Source organism: Marmota flaviventris, chromosome 14, assembly GCF_047511675.1.
Source record: "Marmota flaviventris isolate mMarFla1 chromosome 14, mMarFla1.hap1, whole genome shotgun sequence".
In the NCBI taxonomy this organism is placed as follows: domain Eukaryota; kingdom Metazoa; phylum Chordata; class Mammalia; order Rodentia; family Sciuridae; genus Marmota; species Marmota flaviventris.
The window spans coordinates 37,583,195-37,607,018 of NC_092511.1; the positions used below are offsets into that span (position 1 = coordinate 37,583,195).

General features: G+C 49.3%; 1 protein-coding gene across 1 annotated transcript in view; it reads left to right on the top strand.

The window, feature by feature from the left end:
- The first annotated feature begins 1,882 nt into the window (after positions 1-1,882).
- Positions 1,883-23,824, top strand: part of Ttc7a (tetratricopeptide repeat domain 7A) — a 114,123-nt gene continuing 92,181 nt past the window's right edge. The window contains exons 1-3 of the mRNA XM_027934378.2: positions 1,883-2,367; positions 9,708-9,871; positions 15,640-15,808. Coding sequence (XP_027790179.1) covers positions 2,181-2,367; positions 9,708-9,871; positions 15,640-15,808 — 520 coding nt within the window. The 5' untranslated portion in view covers positions 1,883-2,180. The remainder of the gene's footprint in view (positions 2,368-9,707; positions 9,872-15,639; positions 15,809-23,824) is intronic.

Consider the following 23,824-nt stretch of genomic DNA (forward strand, 5'->3'; position numbering starts at 1 on the left):
TCCTGCCTCAGCCTCTCCAGTAGCTGGGATTACAGGCTAGTGCTACTGTGCCAGTTCTATTTGCCTTTTTATATTAGCAAATGTATGGATGCAATCACAGCTGCTGTTTGTTCTTTTCCTAAAATCTCTCACTCCCCTGAAAAATGTTGGTCACTATAGAACCAGGGTCTTGTCCCTCCTGGAAAAAAAGCTGAGAAGGGATCAAGTATGTTGAGGAACAGCTTGTTATAAATCTAAAGCAGGAAGGCTGGGTGATGCAGTCAAAGAAACAGGCAGTGATTTCCTTTGCAGTCAGTTCCCTGGTGTTCTGTAATATGGGAAGGGTCTGGCAAAGGAGTGGGGAGAAAAGAGAAGAGGTTTAAAGTTAACTCTCTTTTATCAAACCGGTGATTCATTCCTGCTCCAGGACTGACTCCCAGGAATGCCAGGCCAGGGGCAAATCACAGTGTGTTCTCAGGCTACTCTAATCCAACCTCTCTCCAAGTGAAATTCAGTTCTGGTGACCATCAGGGGCAGCCAAAGGGTAACAAAAAACCAGCTTGACAGGAGTAGGCCAAGAGGGGTTTATGAGCTGATTGAGTAAATTGTCTCTAAATTCCAACTGCCAGAGCTGTCCCAATTTTCTTCCATCTATCTCCTGGCTCCTAGGGGTTGAGAGCAGGGCCTAGGATTAGGAAATTCTGCTCCCCAAGCAAGGAATGGAGCTGAACTTGGAACCCTGAGAACAGGGGTTCCTATAGGGTATCTATAGGGGAGCTGGGGCTATAGGTAGGGACAGGAAGACTGTCACCAACTGACAACTCTCTAGAAGCAAAGGGCCCTGTGGTGCTAGATACCAGGAGTTTGGGCTCCTCTTGACAGAACCACCTTCCCACTGTTACAGTTGTCCGGAAACAGCGAAAGTTTTCTGGTGTTGGAATGTACTCCCAAGGGAGGTGTGGTGAAGATTTCCAAGTGGGGTAGGAAACGGTCACTTTCTAAGTCCTTGGAGGCTGAGCTCAAAAGCTTGCCGTGACTTGTCTTGTGGACACTTCAGAATGGGTCATACAACGTGTGATTTAAGTACAGGTATTTGGGTTCTTTGGGTCCTGCTGTGGTTACTTGATTGATGTCCTCCATCCCTGTGCTAGACTGTGAGCCTTGGGCGCAAGGTAACCAGTCAGTGTTCTTTAGTAATCCTTTGAATTTCCGGGCTCTCCTGGTCGCCGGGCTAAGCCCTGCCAAGTGTTCCACGCAGCTTTGACCACAGTCTTTCGACACCACCATGAAGAATTAAGTAAATATCAGGTTGGAGAAATCCAGGGCAACAGAGATTCAAGGCAGTCTGCTAGTGTAGTGTAGTTCAATCGGAAAAGAGGAACTCCGCAGTTAAAAAAGAAAAAAACTCTCGGGGGTCGGAACCGGCCCACTTGCTCGTGAGCACCACCCGAGCTGCGCGCCAGGCCCGCGCGTTCCATAGGGCCCGGCGGGCGCGCGCCAGGCCCGCTCCCGGGGAGGCTCGCTCTCTGGGTTGGGGCCGGCCAACCGGCCTCTCCCAGGATTTGTGACGTGCCGGGGGCAGCAGCGGTGACGGGGCCACCACATAAAGCCGGCACTCTCCCAGACCAAGAGCCCCGACGGGAGGGGGAGGGGGCGGGGAGCGAGGCGCCCCCCGGCGCCCGGGCTCCGCGCAGCATTAAAGTGAGCTCCGACTCCGCGGCGGCGGGGGGCGGGCGCCGGGGAGGCCGGGAGCGCCCGTCGCGCGCCTGGCTGCTGTGGCCGCGCTGGCCGTCCGCGCGCCCGGCTCTCCGGGGCCGCACCACGCCCCCTCGGGGGTGGAGCCTTGGCCAGGGGCGGGTCCGCAGCTGGCGGCGCCCGGGCCCGGGGCGGGGGTTGTGGCAGCAGCTGCAGCATCGGAGGCGAGAGCGACGCCGGGAGTTGCTGCAGCGGAGGCGGAGGCTTCTCCAGGACGCGTCCGGACTGCGCAGCCGGAGCCCCAGCCCGGAGGCGCCGGGCGGTGCACTCGGTGCTGCTGCTATCGCCGCTCTCCCGCAGCCACCAGGTCCCCCGCTGCCACCAGGGCCCCGGCTGCCTTCAGCGCCTCCGTCGACCCCGCCGTCGTGTGCGCCCCAGCCGGGACGCCGCCCTCGGCCGGGTCTCCACTTTTCAGCCGCACCTTCCATGACAGCGCCCGCGCGAAGATGGCTGCGAAGGGCGCGCACGGCACCCACCTGAAGGTGGAGAGCGAACTGGACCGCTGCCGCGCTGAGGGCCACTGGGACCGCATGCCTGAGCTGGTCCGGCAGCTGCAGACGCTGGGCATGCCTGGCGGCAGCGGAACCAACCGACGATCCAGCCCGAGCTCCAGGATCGGCTCCCTGGACACGGGTGAGTGAGGGAAAGGACTGGTTAGAACCAGCAGCAAGCGCGCGAAAAGCACCGCCTCCTCCAGGAAGAGCGCCTTGACTGTCCCGGCAAGCAGCCAGGCAGTTAGGAAGGTTCTGGTACCCCAGGAGAAAAATCACATGCATATTAGGTGTTTGGAGAGAAGGAGATAAACGGCTTTTGCTCTCTGCCCTTTAGGATCGGCGAGTAGTTCTGTCTACAATGAATGGTGGTAGCTGCACACATCCTGTCAGTGCGTGGACAGGACTCTAGTCTCCCCAAACTCTTATCAGGTGAAGGCTGTGTCTGCCCCTCTTTGCCCTCCCCTTTAAACACAGCTCGCTCCACAGCAGACAGGAGTGGAGGCTTATTGAGCACCAGTAGTTTTGTGAAGTGAGGAAGAGGCTGGCGAACCTCAGTTTCCTCATCTGCGGTGAACTCGGACCCTATCCAGCCCGGGCAGTTGGTGGCTTTAGCAGTAGGGCTGGTTTGACTGGGCTGGGCTCTCGTGCTGGGGCGGGAAAGCACCCTGATGGGGTGGCGGGAACACCCCGCCCGGTATCTAACCCTAGATCCTGTTCCCTCTCAGGCCGAGAGCTCTCCCTGAGTCCCCTTCGTGTGCGCAGCCACCTGGGAGCTTTTGTTGAAGGAGACAGAGAGTAAATATAGATATAAAGAGTTTTTAAAGATTGCCCAGCCTGGAGAAGTTTCTGTGGGGGAGACAGGATGATAAAAATAATGGTTAACATTGATGTGATGCTGTGTGCCAGCCGCTGACCTAAAGACTTTTCAGTCAAATCATTACTTTTCAAGGCAACCCCAGGAGACGTTACTCCTGTTTGCCCCACTTTACAGATGAAGAAACTGAGGCCCAGAGAAGTTAAATAACTCGATCATCCAGCCAGTAAGTGAAGGGAACAAGATTTGAACCCAGGTTCAAAGTACAACCTAATCATTTGCATTATCACCTCTCAAAAATACATAATGCAGAATTCCTACCCTCAAAGAACTTCCAAAGTGGATGGGAATCAAGGAAGTGATTGGAGGGTGATTGTGTGTTGGATTGTAGAGCTCAGAGGAGGGTAGATGGTTTTAAGGAAGCAGCAGAACTTTTACTGGCCCATGTGTTTGGGAAGGGAAGGGTGTGTTTGCCCAAGGAGGAAGGATGGGAGGGTCCTGAGGAGCTTAGTGACAATCTGTTTGAGGCTTTGAAGTTGGTTTAAACCTACTTACTCATGAAACTGAGGGGTGGTGGGCAGAGCTGCAGATGTGCTTTGGGAGAAGCTGGTAAGCTCCCCGCTCCAGGGCAGAGTGGATAAGTTGCAGGGGCCTCTATCCCCTCTATGGGGCCTTGACTCCTGGGTGAGGTGTGTGAATCTGAGTGAGGGTGGCACCCCAGAGAAATGTGTAGGGCCCAAGACAGGACCTGAGGCCTCCTTGCATTCACATGGGCCAGTATTTCTAAGCTGTTCCTTAGAGGTCTCAATGAGGTTGCATAGTTTGTTAATTGGTATCCCACAAGAAAAGGGTTTAGGGAGCCAACAAGCTGAGAAATTGGAAGAAAATAATTCAATGATGGGGCTGGGATTGTGGCTCAGCCATAGAGCATTCGCCTAACACGGGCGGGACCTGGGTTCGATCCTCAGCACCACATAAAAATAAAGACATTGTGTTGTGTCCATCTACACCTAAAAAATAAATATTAAAAAAAATCAATGATGTTAAACAGAGAAAAAAACAAACAAAAACTCAGCAACAACTGCAGAACCTTAATGTGTCCACCTGCATGTGATGTGAAAGACAAGGCTAGAGGATAAACATATTTCTCAATCTTCAGTTGACCATATTCTATGGATCATCATTGGGAAACACTGGTACAACATAAGCAGTAGATAATATGGTGAGAGCTGTCTCTATTTTTAAAATTCTTGTAAACCGCTGGGCATGGTGGCGCATACCTGTAATCCTAGTGCTCCGGAGGCTGAGGCAGGAGGTTTGCAAGTGCAAAGCCAGCTTAAGCAATTTAGTGGGAGTCTGTCTCAAAATAAATAAAAAGGGCCGGGATGTGGCTCAATGGTTAATCACCTCAGAGTTCAATCTTTGCTACCAAAACAACACAAAACAAAACAAAATTCTTGGAAACAGCCCTATGAGGAGGGCTAAGATTTGTCTCTGTCTTAGATGTAGGAACAAGGCCCAAAAGTCACAGAGTGTCTATGTGGTAAAGACTGTGCCCACACCTGAGTTTCTGCCAGCAGACCTACAGGTGGCAGAGGCAGAGAGTGGAACCTGGGCTGGTGTCACTGTGAGAACGGACCAGTTTAAGGAGGGAAACGGAGGGGCAGTTTCTCCTCCCAACTTCTGGGTTTGGTTCTGAGTGACTTTTCTCGCACTGTTAAACCCAGATGCACAATCCCCAGCACATGTGCACGCACGTACACATGCGCACACATGCAGGTCCACACACACGTGAATGTGAGGAATGAAAACAAATGACTCCCAAAGCCCACGCACAGAGCATTTTTAGGTTGACAGGTATTTGGTTCTCTCTCTTAGGGTTTCTTGGCTACTCAAGATAATGTGAGCCTATTCTTTTTTGGGGTGTTGGCACTGTCCAGAAGGGAGATTCTTAAAGTCCTTCCTGACCTGTTGGACTCTGTCAGTGGCCTGAAGCTTCAACAGTGTGGGAGGGGCAGAAGGCCCAGAGGGGGAGAGCTGACTCCCACGGAGCCCAGGTCCTGTTAGAGGTTTCTACAGAAACTAAAAGCAGCTTCCAGAACATAGATTCCACTCCAGGGAGGAGGAGAGAATGGAGCCTGGGGGGCCCTGTCGATTGGTATAAAAAATATGAGGAGACAATGAAACAGAACAGGCGCCCCCCCATCCTTTTCCTATCTGAGGAGCAGCTCCTCACCACCATCCTGGGAGAGGGGAGTTACTACTCTTTTGCAGTTTCTTCAAACTCACATCCCATTTAGATTTGGTTCGGTTGGGGCAGGGGAACCCCCAAAATGTGGCTGGTGGTTCTGGGATTTGTTCACATAAAAACAAAGAGCCCATCTAAGTGTTTTTTTTTTTAACTTTATTATTATAAACAATTGCCAAAACATTTTAAAGAAGATTGAATCCCACGCATCATCAACCAGCTTTAGTGATCACGAACTCAGACACAATCTTGTTTGAGCAAAACCTCAGCCCATTTCTCTCCCACACGTCAATATTTCAGTGTGTATTTATTAAATAAGAACTCTTTTTAAAAAATCCACCATGCCATTGCTACCTCTCCAAAAACTCTAGCAATGACATTTCCCAGTCTGTTAGGGTCCAAGGAAGGCCACACATTGTGTGTGGCTGTTGGATTGTCCCTTTCTCCCAGGATTTTACAAGAAAATTTGAAACATACAGCAAAGGTCAAAATTTTGCAGGGAACACTTGCACCCCCCCCCCCCCACCTGGATTCTGTCATTAACCTTTCACAGCTTGGTTTGTCATGTCTGCTCCTCTTGTTACCTCATCTGTAGTCACCCCATATTTTTGTTTCGTTTTTTTAGCTGGATGATCTCTTTCTCCTCCTCCTCCCCCTCCTTCTTAAACTGGAGATTGTTCTGAACATTTTTGTAGTTGAAGTTGGGAGAGGTGTTGGGGGCAGGTGGCCTCTCTTGAGTTTCTGCCTTTTCCTCCCCTGGTTGTGGTTGGAAGGCCCCAGCCCTGTGTGGGGAGCAGCTGCCGAAACCACCATGCTCTGTTTAACCGAAGGGGAAGGGCCTGATCTGAACCCTCCTTCCTGGATGGACCCACATTTCCTAACTACAGATTGGCAGGCTTTGTGGGGGAAGACAGTGTGTTTTAAATGAGGTCTGAGCAGGAGACAGGTGGTCTTCAAGTTGGTCCTGTGACCTGGCACCCTGAGAGAGGCTGCAAGGGGCTGGGAGCTGAGAGGACTTAAGGAAAGTAGCTGCCAGAAGCTTCAAAAAGAGAGTGAGGAAATGGGTGGCCATGAGATCAGACCCCCTCTAGGCTTCTGCTGGAGCCCTTGACCCACACCCAGCAGGGAGTAGGTCTCAGACTGAAAGGATGTTCCAAAGCAACTCCCTTAGCTTTGGGGAGACAAGGATTCCTTTATCCATCTGGATTCTTATTTTAACAACTGAAATTTAGAATGTTGAATTCCAAAATATCTTTTTTGTTCCACTGAGGGGCAAATGCAATGGAAAGAAGAGGGGAAAGGGAGCGAGGGGTGGGGCAGGGAGAAGGAGAAATGAGCAAGGGGACAAAAGTGAATTTCTGATACCCACTGAGAGTCTGCTAAACAAAAAACAAGACTGAGTGGGGAGAATGCAGAGAGGGCACAGACTCCCCAAGAAGGACCTGAAGTGTTCATAAACAAATATTCCGACACTCACAGGTGCATGAAAGTGAGAACAATTCTTATCCCTGCCCTAGAATTTACTATTAGTTTTTAACCAACTCTTTGCAGCTTGGAGACTGTTATTTATTTTTAAATTACCAGAAGCTCTGCTCTGGTTGGGATGCAGGACAGATGATTTTTTGCTTGTGTTATATTATTATCGATAGTGACCCTAAGGATATTGTTATCTTTATCATCATCTACAAAGTGGAAATAATATCTACCTCTTAGGGTTGTACAGGTTAAATAAAACTATAATAAAGTGCCTGGCACTTAGTAAGCCTTCATCAAATATTAGTTCCTCTTTTGCAGTAGAAGACACTCTTATGGTTTAGAGCAGTGCTTCTCAAATGGTTTGTGGTGAGCGATTAATATTGTTTAAATCTCCAATCTGCTGTGCTCTGATACTTTTCATAAAATACAGTATAAATAAAAATACAAGAAGAAAAATACATAAAGTACCCCCCTCAATTTTTTTTAGCATTAGATTCAACAAACTCAAAATGACTCTGTCAGATTTCCACACATGCACTCTATGTTTTGCACCTGTCTGATGCCACCCGGGTTGTATTACAAGCAATAAGCCTGCACCAGCCCAGGGCCTTAAGGGGTGTGCTGGGAGGGGAGCAGATTTCTCTTGGCTTGAAAGCACTGAGCTAAGGGGCTCTGGGAGTGCTGGGTCTGGCAGGTGAGTGGCGGGCAGGGTGGCCTGGTTGCTGAGCCTGTGCAGAGGCTCCTCAGGGCTGAGGGGCGTGGACACGCCCAGGGGTGGAGCCTGGGGAGGAGCGCATTTCTCTCCAGTTTTGCCAAAGCGAAGCCTATTGGATGGGGCGAGCCACTTGCCCAGAGGCGCTCAGCTCAGGATGCCCCTGGAGACTGGCACTTGCCACACACTTATGGGTAGCCCTCCCTCCTCCTGGCTGAGATTTGGAAATGAAGATTGGCTTTTAGTCCTGGGTTGACTGAAAATTTACTTTTGACTACGTAATATATTCATATGCTACAACATTCCCAAAGTACCAGCAAGCGAAGAACAGAAAAACTTCGCCGCGTCTTTGCACCCTGTCGTCAGCCAGCAAGGTTTTCAGTGTGTGTGTGTGTGTCCTGTCACCAATTTGTATGCGTAAACACACAGTAGCATACGACAGGCACTCCTGTTCACTCTGTTTTCTTACCAATTTATCTTGCAGTTCATTCCATAACAGCATGCAGAGCATCCTCGTGTCTTTGGCTGTATGGTGTCCCTTGTGGACATAATCATACTTTAGCCTCCTGTTTGGATATAAAAGCTGTCTCTACTTTTCTGCTAGTATAAGTAATGCTGCAGGAATTATCTTATGCATAGTTCATTTTATACGTGTGCAAGGGCGTCTCTAAGAGTGGAATTGCTGGTGCAATGGGGTTATACAAAAATGATTTTGATATATTACCAAAATGGTTCTTTATAGAGTTTTCCACCAACCTGGGCCCCCTCACGTGGATGACTGTTTGATCCAAATACTTTTTTGGCCATTTCCTCAAAATAGTAATTTTAAAAAAAATCATGAGGTAGGTAGCAAAGGAGCAGGTGTACCCAGAGCAAAAGTCTCCCGGGATTTTGGGTCTGAGACTACTCTCTACAAGGAGTTATCCCTTAGGAAGGGAGACTCCTCTCTAGAGCCTGTAATTGTGGACTTGTGGCTTTGAGACTGAGCAAACAACAGGAGTGATCCTGAGAGTGAGGAGGGAGTGGGTCCCCTGGGTAGGTCCAAAGACAGCATCATGGCAACAGAAAGAGGACTCCAAAAAGATGGGACTGAGAGCATGCATTCCTAAAGACATTTGTTGGGTTGGCACTTAACTCCCAGAGCCTGATGGCTTCTTCTCTGGGAAGTTGAGAGAATGTGATTGACAGGTATTTATTATACACTGACGTTGAGTGGCAGGTCTAGTCCTTTCTCTGGAGAGGGACACTGAGCATAGCTAGCTACTTTAGGTTGCAGTGAAACTCAAACGCTCTGCAGGGTGAATGTATATATACCTGGCTTTCATGCCCAAGTCATCTCTGCTGCAGGTAGTGGGAATATGGTGGTCACAAGACTGGAGTTTCCAGTGTGGTAGGGAGAGACAGCAAATTCAACCAAGCAGTGTGAGCCACCTGCCCAGTGGTCAGGTATGCAAATGAGCTACCCTATGAGTGACAACTCCTGAAAATGCAAGTATTAAGCATAAGGATTTGCCTTGCTACACAAGTAAATGTGCTTCCCACTTGAACTCTGCCTTGACTGCTAGGTTATCCCTAGGCCATATTAAAATACCTTAAAAATGGAGAAAACCAATTATGATTACACAGAAATTAGAAGCATGTGAAAATGAGTTATTAAGCCACCTCACATAATTTTCTTCTTCAGTCCTTTGAGATGATTCCTACTTGATTTAAGAATTTTAGTACCACATCAGGGCGTGATTTTAGCCTTCATTTTAAATTCTGAAATTCTGAAAATTTGTCTGCAAGTCTTGGGAACTCTGCTGCCTTCTCAACCGCTTAAACCTGGCAGGAAATAAACCCAAAAGGGAGATTTGTGTTGTGATCATGGTAGAATGCACCCCACCACCGCCGCCGCCGCCGTCTTAAAGTCTGTTTAAGTTTTTTTTTTTTTTTTTAATTTTCGGCGGACACAACATCTTTATTTGTACGTGGTGCTGAGGATCGAACCCAGGGCTGTGCACATGCAAGGCGAGCACGCTACTGCTTGAGCCACATCCCCAGCCCAAAGTCTGTTTAAGTTTATGGCAAATGTGTCTTTATTCTCTCAGACCTGAGCTGTTCCTGTGCTGGGTGGTGTCCTTGGGTGGGTGGAGGGGGGGTGTCCAGGAGTATGTACCATATCCACATCTGCTTTGTTTAAGGGGTGTGGCCCTCACTACCCACTCTGATCCCTGCCTTGTTTTTCAGATGACTTTGGGAAATTGCTGCTGGCAGAGGCCCTCCTGGAGCAATGTTTGAAGGATAATCACACCAAAATAAAAGACTCCATCCCTTTGTTAGAAAAGACTGATAGCAGAATGAATGAAGCCAAAGATTACCTGAGCAGCATCCTTAACTACGGGAAGCTGCCGGTGAGTTGTCAACCACAAGCTTGGGCCTCCTTGCCTGGCCTGTTCTTTCTTGTCTCCCATCTGCTGTCCAGACTCCCTGAGTCATTGGGTCACCTGAATAGCAAGTCTCTCTTGAGGTTTCAGTACAAGGGTCACAAGCCACATGTGATCTTGAGCACTTGCGATGTGACTTGTCCAGACTGAGATGTGTGTTAAGTGTAGAACACGTACTGGATGTCCATTACATAGTACTAAACAAGGAATATAAAAGAGGTCACTTACTTTTTATATTAATTAATTGCTTACATGTTCAAATGAGAATCTTAGACATATTAGGTTAAAGAAAACATTAAAATTAATTTTACTTGTTACTACCTTTTAACATGTGAATGAAAATTTTACTAGAAATTTTTGAATTACACATACAGCTCACACTTGTGACTTAAGTTATATTTCAATTGGACAGTACTTGGTTGATCTAATATGTGCCTGGCTGTTTGGGTTTCTTAAAGGCTTCTTGGGGAAAAAATATCTCAGCCTGTGATCTACTTAGAAACAGCAAATAGGCAGAGCTGACTAGCAAGAGAAGGCTTCAGAGTAGAGCAAGCCAGATTAAGTCTATGTGCATTTATGAGTGCCTAATATATGCAAGGCACTGAAGAAAGGTGGCCGAGGGGTCATAACTTTTTATAGACCTTTGCTTTTCAAAGTGTGATCCACCCACCAGCAATGTGGGTATCATTGGGGAAATGGCTGGAAATGCAAAATGTGAATTAGAATCTGTGTTGTTAAGAGTTCTCAATGATTCACATATACATCGAAGTTTGAGACTGTTTCTAGATTAATATGTATTCTAAGTTATAATAGGGTTATGCATATGTCATTAGACTTAAAGAAGAAGTGATTTTTCAAGAGATATTCCAAAGTAATATATTTACTTTCTTAAGCATTTATTGCTGTGTGCTATGTACAATGTGTTATGCATGCTGAGGGCAATCCAGAAGAATCTAGCATGGACCTTCAAGAAAGTTTCAGGTCTACGGGGAAAATAAGTCTTATGGGTAAATAAATAGCTTTTGTCCTAGGTGGACCATGATATATGCTACAGGAGTGCTATACATGAAGAGACAAGTGTAAGGAGGACTCCTCCCTGGTATGAGGTAGAGAGCAGATTTCAGATGATGGTGGTACTAGAATTGGACCTTCCTAGAAGCTGATCTGGAATAGGAGTCTGGGGTATGGATAAATAGAGATAGGGCTGAGCATTTTAGCCTAAGGAAACAATTTGTAATTGAAGAGTTCCTATTATAAAGAATCTCATCAAAGTTGTGAGTTTAGCAAAAATGAAGAGGCATGGTGGGTAATTAGATTGTAAAGGTATATCCAGGATGGAGAGGTTACTAGAGCATCAACTAAGACGTGTGGGGCTTATTTTGTAAGCAGTAGAGGGCTGGGGGTGGAGGGAGATGGGAGACTGTTGGAAGTCCCCAGTTTCTGCTTCTAGGCAGTAGGAGGTTTGCACTAGGTTAATATAATTTCTTGACCCTGAACTTATCCCTTGATCCAGTGGGTCTTCCATTTCCCCATCTGCCTATCAAAAGGTTGGACCCAAGTGGTGAGTTTCAAGCTTCTTCCACTAAAACCTCTCTCTCTCTCTTTTTTTTTTTTTTTTTTTTGTTCCTCAGCTTCTTCCACTAAAACCTCTTTTATTATTATTTTTTTTTTGTTTCGTTCTAGTAGACTTCATTAAAATGTAATCAATAAACAAGTAATTTGAATGATAAATTAAGGTCCTTCAGTGCTATCCCCCTCTCTGCCTACTGCCATCTATGGACTGGACACTCCTCACTGTTGCATTCTTTCTTTATTTATATACAAACTCACAAACTAGAGCTTTCCATAGGGCTGTAGAATATGTGTTTGACAAGTTGCTTTTTCTTGCCAAGAGCTTTCAGTTGGAGCTTTCTCTGTGCCTGAACCCCATTTTATATTGACTAAATATTATCCACATGAATTTTTGTACAAATGGTTTCATCTAAATTCTATTTTTGTTGTTGGTACTGTTTTAAAAATAGCTTTTTATTTTTTTAAAAAGTTAATATGTGCATTACAGGAAAAATAAAAACACAAGCAAAGAACAAAATTATCCAGTCAAGCAGCCTAGTTGGACATGCCCCTCTAGGTCATGCATTTACATACACAACATCCCATTTATTAAATGCAAATCTAACTGTGTTTTATTAAACAAAGACATACATAGGCACCAGTAATATGGAGGAATTTTCTGTTTTTCAGGCCAAAGCCAAAAACTTGATATTGATTAAGTAAACTAAAATATTACAAGCAGCCTGTGGGGAGAGAGGAGGAAGATGGTGGAATGAGATGGACATTATTATCCCTATGTATGAGTATGATTGCTCGAATGGTGTGAGTCTACATCATGTTCAGCCAGAGAAATGAAAAGTTGGGTTCCATTTGTGTATAAATTTTTTTTTTCAAAAAATTGGGCTGGAGTTGTAGCTAAGTGGTAGGGTACTTACCTAGCAAATGTGAGGCACTGGGTTTGATCCTCAGCATCACATAAAAAAAATAAGTAAAATAAAGGTATCATGTCCATCTACAACTAAAAAAATTTTTTAAATTAATTTTTTAAAAAGCAGTTTGGGGAATCTCTGTCTTTTCCCAAAGATAAGGTATAGCTGGGGTGATCTCTCCATGTGGATTTCCTTGCACCCCAAATAGCTGTGATGAATGAGAAGGGGGGGTGGTCCTGAGGCACCTCCACTCTGGATCATCTTTAAGATCCTGTCCAGCGGGCACCGTGGTGCGCACCTGTAATCTCAACAGCTCAGGAGACTGAGGCAGGAGGATTGCAAATTCAAAGCCAGCCTCAGCAACAGCAAGGAGCTAAGCAATTCAATGAGACCCTGTCTCTAAATAAAATACAAAACAGGGCTGGGGATGTGGCTTAGTGGATGAGTGCCCCTGAGTTCAATCCTCAGTTACCCCACTCCCCTCGCTCCGTGTGCCCCCCAAAAAGATCCTGTTCAGCTCATTTGTATCCAAGTAGGTGAAAACATGCCACTTGCTAGATTTCTATTACCCACTGAGCTCCAGGCATTGTGGCATCCCATTGAGGCTTCCCGATCACCTTCTGCAATGGTATTTACTTTTGCCCCAGTTCTGAGCCCCAGGAAAGGTGATCCCTACACCAAGGACCACACTAGCCTAGTAGGTACAGGACTGGAACCGAGGCCCATCTGTTCTGTCTCTGCATCCCAAGCTCCAGTGCTCTCTGTGCCTCCTTGGTGCTGCCTCCCAAAGTATTGGAATAGAAATAAAATAATTACTGAGGAACTTGGATTAATTTAAGGATGGTGATAGCCCTCCTGCTTTAATAGGTCCCATGTTAGGAACTATTTCCTCATCTGTTCTTTCCCCCTGTGTTGCTGTCTCCATGAAGTCATTCTTCCCTTCATATGGACAGGGACGATGAGGCATAAATAGAATAGGTGACTGATGATCCATCACACAGCAAGGGACCCCCCCGCCCCCCGCAAGCTGAGCACTTGCTGATGGCTGCCTAGCCTCCTTCCACTGGACCAGGTTTATGATTTAGTAGCTTTTTTGTGGGGGAATGGGGGGAGCAGTAAGGAGATTGAACTCAGAGGCGCTTGACCACTAAAGCCAGTGTCCCAGCCCTATTTTGTATTTTATTTGCTTAGCGCCTTGCTGTTGCTGAGGCTGGCTTTGAACTCTTGATCCTCCTGCCTCAGCCTCCCGAGCCGCTGGGATTACAGGCATGCATCACTGTGCCCGGCTAAGAGTAGCTTTTTAAGTAGCACACGATCAGCTTTATGAAACAGTCACTGCATCGCTCCTAATTTTCCCCCAGCTTGGTGGAAGCTCTATTGTAAACTGTCATTGGTCCACTAGGAGCCACCACTAGGCACACCCCGTCATCATGCCCTGAAATGTGTCCTTGTGAGCCTTGCTGTCCCTTCCTCATCTTCAACAGAAGTGGGTAATCATAATAATTACTCATACTCTGTATTTATCTAGCTCCTTTCTCAGGAACAGTTCAAAGTCTTCTGGACTTTGCCCTATTAATGCTCTTAGCATGGCTGCCATGGGGGTGTGGGGAGTGGGTGCCCTTGCCTCTCCCTCAACAGTGAGGACAGTTAGGACTGAGCAAGGAGGAAATGAGCCCGTGGCTCGAGACCAGTACACAGAATGGCAGAGTCATCGCCTGGCTCAGAAGTGCTGTAGGCTGCACCCTTCTGGGGATGTGTCATCTGTGGCCCTGGCCCAGGAAGTGGGTGGCCTCTTTGGGAAATAAATTCTATGTCAAATGCCCTTGAAAAATTCAGCCTTTGAGAGTTAGCCAGGAGTCAGGGCAGACCAGGTGAGCAGGGGCTGATTGAGCCTAACCTGAAGAAGTGTAGTAGGGGTTCAGCAGAAGGGTATCCCCTGGTGCTTATGTAAGCTTCCCAGAGGGGGTGGGCCTGAGCAAGGCCCAAAGATGGAAGAGGATCTGGGCAGGCTGAGAGGAAGGAGTCCTGAGTGAGCAAAAGCCACAGAGGAATATGTTTACAAAAACCAGAAACCAATAAAGGAAGGAGACTTCGGCCTCCCTGGGGCTGGCTCTGACTCCGTTTTGCTTCTCTTAGTTGGCTTCTTGGAGGCAGTAGATGATGGGAAGTGCTCAAGGCTCCCCCTGGGGCCACAGGTACCCCAGCTCTTAACTCCTCATAGGGAAACAAGGGAAGTACCTTCCTACCAGTGACAGAGGCCAGGGGTTGGGGCCAGAGCTGTATCTCCAGGGAGCTTTGTGGACAGATTGGTGCCCTTGTGGCAGGGATACTGGCCAGAGCCTAACCCAAAGGGATTATGGGTTGGCTGAGCAGAGGGATAGAGGGAGGGGCTGCAGCAGATGGCCTCACAAGGTGGGGGACCTCGGAGTGGGACTGGGCCCATGGCCAAAGCCAGAACCCAGAGCCAGAAGTGGTCCAGCTCCAGGCTGGCTCAGCCTCCCTCAGCCAGCAGCACTGGGCGCTCTGGCTGTGAACACAGTCTGCACAAGGGAAGTTGTAGTTGAGGCAGACCAGACTTCCTTGAGAAAGTTTGAGAAAGAAAGCAGGTTTGAATTCAGGCACTTTGGGCCTCCTGGGCTCTGCACTTTGTTCCACTTCTGATAACATGAGGACAGCAACCTGGCAGGCCCTCTCCTGTCTTCTGTCCCACACTGCTGATATGGCTGTTCCTCCCCTAGAAGGTCCTGCTGCTGTGGATGTAGGTGTCAGCTTCAGGGTCCTCGTGGCTCTTTCTGAGGCCTCTTCACCCAATTATACACTTGCATATGCATTTGTATATGTATATAAAGAGGACCCCCAAAATTATAAGCTTCAGGCCCCACAAAACTTGGCTCAGTCTCTGTGCGTTCCCCCTGCCCCACTTGTATTCAGGATAAGTGCCTGGATCCCTTAGTGCCAGATCTGGGCTGGAACCTTTGGGTGCTTCAGAAGAGAGAGGACAGAGCCCTGTCTACAGTTGCCTGGAGTCTAGACACACACGTGAAGCAATAGGGAATCATAATCATTTCCTTTAGAGCCCATTGTGCACAGTGGCTCACAGGTCTGGTCATCAGGGAAGGCTCCCTGGAGGAGTGGGAAGTTCTGAGCAGAGCATGAGGCTATACCTCAATGGAGAATCTTCATCCTAGGGTACCTGGGGTGGGGAGGGGTGGAAGTTTGGGGGCAGAGCCTGCTAACATGTCCTTGTCCTTACAGCCACAGTACATGAGTGAGGCCATGCTGATCCTGGGCAAGCTGCATTATGTGGAGGGCTCCTACCGAGATGCCATCAGCATGTATGCTCGGGCTGGGATCGATGATATGTCCGTGGAGAACAAGCCCCTGTATCAGATGCGACTGCTGTCGGAGGCATTTGTCATCAAAGGTAGCTCTGAGCACTGGCTTGGGCTCCCCACCACCATGCCCAGCCCATTCCACTCTGACCCCCAGGTGTCTGGAGCAGGTGGCAGCTCTAGGGCAGTGGCTACAGTCTCAAGGGTAGGCCTGTGGGGCACTTTCCAGGTACTGACCCCTGGGTAATGCCCAGACACTGCTGTCCAGGCTGGGCACTGCTGATGGCAGCCTGCTGTCCAAGTGGGACATCAGGGGACTCAGGTTCTCGTCCTGCGTCCATTGACAACCAGTTACCCTGCTGTGTGCCCTTGGGCAAACTGCCTCTTGACCTTTCTTGGCCTCAGTTTATCTGTCTGTAAGACAGGTTGATGATACCTGCCTCCCAGGGTTCCTGTGACCAGGAGGAGTCAACTGAGTTGTGCAACCAGGTTCAGAAAGGCTTAAAAAGTGTGCCATCATGTATCAGGCTGGCTTTAGTGACTGACACTGGCTATACATGAGTGCTCAAGAGTGTAGAGGAGTCTCGTTCTTCAGGTGTTGGACATCTGTTAGGAGCCACCCAGGGAGGGGTTGCTGGGATCCCGTGATAAACAGTTCCTGCTCTGGAGGTGCTCATAATTTTCCCAGGGCAAAGGGCAGCCTGAAGGGAACTTAGGGACACCAGGTCGATAATACAGGAATTTCATGAGAGGGATTGTGGACAGCCCAGTCAGGGAAGTCATGCCGTTGAACTGGCTTGAATGTGCTAAAACTTGCCTGCCTTCAACTTCTAGCCTCCTTCTTCCCCAGATCCTTAAGTCCTGGGTTGGGCGTGAAGGTGGGCCTTGGTGACTGTGAGGTCTTAGGAGCCTCACTGTCTAGATTATTGTCAGGAATCTTAGAGGTTTGATCATCCCCCTATTTCAGCACAAACCAATCCCCAGAGAAAAGTCTAAAAAACCCCACCAGTGGTCCTGTGGGGATTTGGGACCTGGCATTGGTAGAGCATGTGTTACCCTCTTTCTATCGTAGGTAGAAACATGTCTTCTATCTTCAGAGGAAAGCTGAGGCCCAGAGAGGATATGTACTTTGCCCAAAGGTACCCAGATTTATGGTGGAGCCAGGACTGGAACCTGCATTCTCTGATGCTGGCTTTGGATATGTGCACCCTGTCTCTGCCCCAACACACCCATTCACTTGTCTCCGTTGGGTCCCAGTAGGCGTGACAGTGACATCTGTGGAGGACACATCCTCCTGGAGGGGCTTTCCTGAAGGTTGTTTGTCCACCCTGGGTGCCTCTGTCCCTTCCCCCCTGAGTCCACACTGTCCCAGGAAACCTGTCAAGTCAGTCCTGTGGGCAGACCCAGCACCAGCTTGTGGGAGGGAAGGGGCCCTTCCGGGAGGGCCCAGCCTATGGGGGTCTTCTCCCTTTGCTCACCCATCCCCCTCGCTGTGCCTCTGGCACAGGCCAGTCTTGGGGATGATCTTCTGTTGGCATTTGGGTCCTTTGGTCTCTTGGAAACCACTTCTTCCATGGACACCCTGAAGTGAAACCCTCCCTTGGGTGTCCCTTGGTCCTTCCTCCTGTCAACCTGGCTCAGTACATATGGCTCCCTGTCTCCTGCTCTCTACTCTTTCTAGCATGCCTCCAGCTTCTTGGGGGAACACAGTCCTGGTGGTCAGAGGTCCTGCCGGGGAGGTAAGGAGCCGGCGCTGCTGGCAGGGGCTGCTGGATGGCGGGCTGTGCTGACTTCCATCCCTCAGTGACTGCACGTGGCCCCCTTGCCTGCCTCCTCTCTGCCTGTCCTCCCTGTCCTGTTGCAGTGACTGCACCTGCTGCTTGGCATGCTAAGGCTCACCTGACCCTGCGTGTGCCTGAGACCATGCACCAGGCCACCAGGGTGTGCATGACGTTGACTTTCCTGGGTTTGGGAGGGTCTGGTGGGTGTCTCCATGAAGAGAGTGAAAGGCTGCACGCAAAAGGGGATGAGGAGAACTGGTCATCGGACTGGCTTTGTTTGAGAGCAAGAGGGCAGTGACAGCAGGAGGTTCCTAAGCTCAGGAATAATATCCATTAGGCCCTCACTCCAGGCCAGGTGTGCCCCCACTGAATCCCCATAGTGACCCATTGAGTCGGTGTCACCTGTATTCCATGCCACAGTAGGGATAGGTGGCTCTGGTGACATCTCATGGGAACACTGGAAGTGGCAGAGCCCGTATTTAAATCTAAGCAGCCAGAGCTCATAGACATCCTGTGGTGCTGCTGCTCAGAATTCTAGGCCGAAGGGATTAAGAAGTGATGTCGGCCCCCTCAGGGTACAGAGGAAGAAACCAAGGCTGGTGAAGTGCGACTTACCTGGGACATGGATTGGCTTGCTTTTGGACTGGAATCCTCAGGTCCAGGCAGCCTCTTAGTGATGGCTGTGGATGGCCTCCACAGGAGCCTCCCTGGCCTCCCAGCGCTCCTAGTCTGGCCAATATAACACAGTTTTGAGACCATTTTGTGTTAGGTTCTGTTCATGGTTCCATTTGATGCCACCCAGAGGGGTGAAGAGCTTGGGTTTGGGACACACCTGGATGGAGGGAGAAGACAGGGCCCATGTGCCCTGGGAGAGCATGAGTGGGCCAGGTGGGGAGGCTCTGTGGGGCCCAAATATGGGCGTCTCCAACTTGGAGTTGTTGTTCTTGTTCCAGGAAATCAGGATCAGGCTCTGCATACCTGCCCCACCTTCAAAAGACACCCTCACCCTCTATCCCCTTTAGAGCAGACAGACTTGGCAGTGTGACCCTCTAAGCATCACTGATAAGGACTCAGTCTTTTTGGGCAGTGGGGAGTGATGCGCATCCTTGTGTTAGATCCAAGAAGCTCTCTGACTCTTTGGGAGGCTTCGGATGCCAACCAGGGAGCTTGAGCACTGCAGCAGTCTTGAGATGTACATGTGTAAGTCTGTGGGCTGGAGAGCACACAGTGGGTAGGTTGAGTCCACCCGGTGAAAGGAGTTAGTGTCCATATCACATTTGTTCAGAAACAACAGAAAACCACGTTTCCCCCAGTAAGATAGAAAAAATAAAATGCCTTTGTGGGAAGACCTGTCATTTCCACATCTGAGTGGTCTGTGTTTAGCACCCACCCCCATTCCCTGTCCCCAAGATTTTAGTCACACCTGTGCTTAGAATGACCAGTTCCTGCCAGGAGTAGAAGACTAGGTTAGGGTCTCTCTGTGGTCCCTGGAGGTTGACTGGGCCCTGTCAGAGGCTTTGGCTTTGGAGGAAACCTGGCTCTTTTCTAGGTCCTGCCTCTAGTACTTCCTAGCTGCTAAGTAGACTGTCACTTAATGATGGGTCCATCCTGTAGCCTGGTTCATAAGTCACCTGCAGGTCTGGGACAGAACGGAGGCCCCTCTACTGCCTGTCACCATGCCATGTTCAATCCTTCACTCCCCAAGTACCAATTTCCCAAGTCCCTTGGGTCTACCTGATCTTTGGTGGCATTTCCTCCCACTGGAAGGAGCCTCGGGATGTGCCTGGGGGTGGGTTGCCAGGGACAGGATTAGTACATGTGCTCCACCAAGGAGCATGTTAGAAATGTAGACTGTCAGCCCCACTCAGACATGCCAAATGAGAACCCGTACTTTCACATACCTTCACACCATCCTGGGTGATGTGCATGCACATATGGTTGGGAAACACCACCCGAGACAGGTTTAATGAATGCTTGTGGACTAACCTTCATCCCCACTGTGAGACGAGAGGTGGTTGTTGTGCCCTTTATGGACGGAGACACTGAGGCTTGCCCAAGCTCATACAGCCTGTAAGTAGTATTGGTGGCCAGAGCTGTGTGCTGCGTGTAACACAGGAGCCCACCAGCGGATGATAGGAGAAGATTGCAGTTTCCTCCTAAATAGGCTTGTGCCAATGAGGACCTTCTCTTCTCTGCACCTTCTTCAGCCCCCGGGGGGGAGCAGGAACTGAAGAGATGAAACCCTGTACCACTTCCCCAGGGTCTGCTTTCCTGAGGGGTGTGTGCTGGTGGGTAAGTTATTCAGAAAAATCTCCTTTTCTGTTCCAATGTAACTCCCGCCATCTTGGGCCAGTGTGGAAGCTTCCTGCCTCCTGCCCCATTCCTCAGACCCTGCTGTGGTCCCATTGTTACTTCTGCCACTCCATTGTCCCCTCACCAAATATGTCAGACCAGGAGAAGGCCCTGGGAAAGAAAGTATCTCTGGGCTAATTCCAGGAATGGGTTACAGGAACATATTTTGGATGGAGCAGCCCTACTGCGGTCCTGGTGTGTTTGGGGACAGGGAACATCTTTCATTTACTCTGAAATAGTTGGGGTTCAGGGCCCTTTCAGGAGAGCCTGTTGGCAGCGCACCTAATTCTTGTGAAGCCCTTGACTGAGCCCTGGGTTCTCAGTTGCAAGTGCCCATAACTGTCAGCCCTGAATTCCACTGAATTCCTTGAGGACAGCTAGTCATTTCTGCACCCTCAACCAATCTCCTCTCTCCCTTCTCCCCTCCTGGAGCCCCACATGTCCCCCAGACGAGATCTGCTCCTGGTTCCCAACATGATCTGTGGGGTCTTGGCCCTTCTTTTTGTCTTGAGCCATTGTCCTTGATGATCCCATCCTTTTTTATTTTGCTCTGCACTGAATCATGATGTCCCAACTTCCAGTTCAGACCCCTGTGCACCAGCAGCTCCCCTTACCCCTTCCATAGCATCTCTCCCTCCTCCAAGCTCACTTGGACCCGGGTACGGTATGCGCATCCCTGTTCTTCTCAGTCAGGGGTCAGTGGGCTTCTTCTTCCAGAGGTCTGGCTTCTTGTGTTCTTTCCCACGAGGTCCCTGGCCCAGTTCCCATGGAGAGAGTACAGTTCGCAAATAGTCAATTCAGCAAACACCTTCTGGGATGCCAAGATGAACAGTTAGGGTCCCTTCCGTTGAAGGAACAGTAGGCAGGTGACCAAAACCTGTCGCTTTGTGGAGTTGCTCCGAGAGAAGCAGCTCTTTGGTTGGAGGAGCTAAGCATGTAGCAACTGTGGGCAGAACTTGTGTGACACACAAACTTTCTGGTGTTGGGGCTGGGGATGTGGCTCAAGTGGTAGTGCGCTCGCCTGGCATGCGTGCGGCCTGGGTTCGATCCTCAGCACCACATACAAACAAAGATGTTGTGTCTGCCGAAAACAAACTAAAAAATAAATATTAAAAAATTCTCTCTCTCTCTCTCTCTCTCTCTCTCTCTCTCTCTCTCTCTCTCTCTCTCTCTTTAAAAAAAAAAAAAAACTTTCTGGTGCCACTCTTTCCAATCCAGTCCTTGCATCGATGGACAGGTCTTAGCATCAGTGAGGTCTGTTGTTTGGAAAAAGCTGGAAAATGAAACACCTGAGTGTGTTGCTTTTTAGCATATTACCGTGGCCTGCTGGGCAGGATGTGGCTGTGCTGGTTGGCTGCTGGCTGCTCCCAGTTCGCTCCATTGCAGGCTCTCAGCGTTTTGTCCACCTGACAGGGGCATTTGTGAAGAGTTCCCTGTGGGCTGCTGCTCCTGGGCAGCCCACCTCTTAGTGGAAGTAGACCACTGGAGATGACTTTAAGAGTTGAACAGTTCAAGGCCCTGTTTGTAGCTCCCAAGAGCTCCTAGCTGTAGGCCTTTGGGAGCTGAAGACTATTACTCAAAGTCCTTGGCTCTAGAACCAGACCTGAGCCTTTTGCCTCCTCTCTGTCTCCAGCCCCCCATTTAATGGGTAGGCCACTGGCTGGGCTGGTGGGGCTGGGGGCACATGCCCTTTCCCTGAGAGCTGCATTTTGTTCCTGCCACACAGTGAGAGCCACAGCAGGAGGTCCTCATCAGGTCCTGGGGAGGTGGTCAGGCCTTCCCCAGGCCCAGCCTATCTCCTGTTAGGGTCCTGTCTCTCTGTCTCTCTGGCACTGCCTCTAGCAGGGTCAGGGGATTTCCAGTTCCAAAGATCTGACTTGACCTTCAACCACCTTGGATTGTTGCACCTGGGCGAAAGGGCTTCTAATCCATATCAGCAGGCTTTTTAATTTTTTATTTTGAGACAGGGTCTCCCTAAGTTGCTTAGGGGTTTTGCTAAGTTGCTGAAGCTGGCTTTGAACTGCAGTCCTCCTGCCTCGGCCTCCTGAGCCTCTGGGATCACAGGCATGTGCCACCTCACCTGGCTCTCAGGTGTCCTTTGACTGGCGTCCTAAAAGTTTGGCCCCCATTTGCTTCCCCATGAAGTGTTGCACAGCCCGTTTCTTGCTCAAATAGGGCTCACCTGGTTGTCAACATGTCTTAGGATCTGGGCCCTAGACAAGGCTAAGCAACAAATTATCCTCTTTGTTTTGGTGAGAGCACCAGGGGATATCCCAGCTTTGACAGGCATCCAGGATGCTGCAAGGCCTGCTTTTTCAACATGGCGAACCTAAACTGGTTCAGTCCCAGAAAGCCATGGTGCTACTGTCCACCTCAGAGGGCTGTTCCATAACAAACGGCTTCCTTCCCCTCCCCTCAGGCCTGTGTCCCTTTTGCTTCTCTGACACTTGCTTAGTATGCTGACAATCCGGAGAATGACCTCCACTTCTCTCCACAAGTTCCACTGTGAGCCTTTCAGGCCTTAGTCATCGATGCCTAGTTTGGGGCTTACTGTGGCTCCACAAATGGGCTGTGGGTTCCTTGGGAAGCAGCCATGCCCCGATTCAGCCTTAGCCAGCCCTCTCACACTCAGTGCCAGGGAGGCCACAGCCCATGCTCTGGGCAGACTTGCTGAATAGCTGTGAAGAAACACGACCCCAGGTCACAAAAAGTACCGCAAGGAATGCTGGGTGGTGGAACTGCTGTGCACTGTGATGGTGATAAAAGCCAAGTGCTCAGCCGCAGTGGGGATTGTCATGTGCAAATTCTTTTCTCCTCACTCTTCAAGGCTTTTTTGTTGTTTTATTGTTACTCTGTTCTCTCTTGGTCAGTGCAACCCTAAGGTATTCTGTTCTCACCTGGGATTTTATGGCTTATTGAGATTTTAAAAAATAAGAACACCAGGCTGCTCCCAGGGCAGGAGGGTGGTGTATTTGGATTCCGTTTTATTTTGTTTTGTTTTTTAAGCCCTGGTATGACAGGAATGAGCTGTTGATTTTGGCCTCCTTCTCAAGGGGTACAGACTGTCTGCCTTGTAGTGAAAGGGTGAAGCCTTGGTATTGCTGCCCTGGCCCCAGAGGCACTGGCCTGCAGCTGGAGAAAGGAGTGGGTCAAAGTTGGGGCAGCTCAGGAGGAGGCTGGGTGTGTTCGTGTGTGCTCACCAGCCTTCACTGGGTGTCTTCCTGGGCTGAGGGTTACCAAACAGGACAAGATGCATCTTCTACCAGCCGGGCACTGGAGGCAAGGTGGTAAACAGAGCCGCAGGAGGGAGGTCATGGGGCTGGACAGGCAGAGGGTGTGTGGTCTCCCTGCCTCTTGTGCTGGCAGCCCTCACCTCCGTTGTTGGAGGCTACACGAAAGTGCAGGGGAAGTGAAGGGTGCACAGGGTTTTGAGGAACACATCAGAGAAGCCAGCACCAAGACCACCCATCACCTGGTGGGGTAGATACCTCTGACTCAGCCTTGGATGCTCATATGAAAGTAAAGAGCCTGAGATTTGGGGACCCCTGTGGGTCTCTAAGAATAAAGGAAGACACCTGGGAGTCTGGGCTTTGTGTCAAAGCCAGAAGACCTGAATCCCGTCTTCCCTCTGGCACTCTTAGCTATTGGGTCTTGGAATGAATCTGTTCTCCCTGAGACAGAGCTCTCATCCAGAGCCCTGGGGAAGGTTCAGCCCCTACCTAAGTATTGTGGTACATCATGAGCATCACCAGAATTGTTTTCTAAAATCATGTATTATCTTTGTGATATTTCATTTGATCTAATTTTCATGGCTGCAGTACAAGCTAGGCATTGTTAGTGATCTCATTTTTTGTTTGGGCACACTGAGACTTAGTTCTCTATAAACATTCTGAAGTGTTTCTTTCCAGTCTTTTTTTTTTTTTTCCTATAGGTTTATATGGGCTTTTTAAAATAAAAATAAGTTCATAGCCAGGC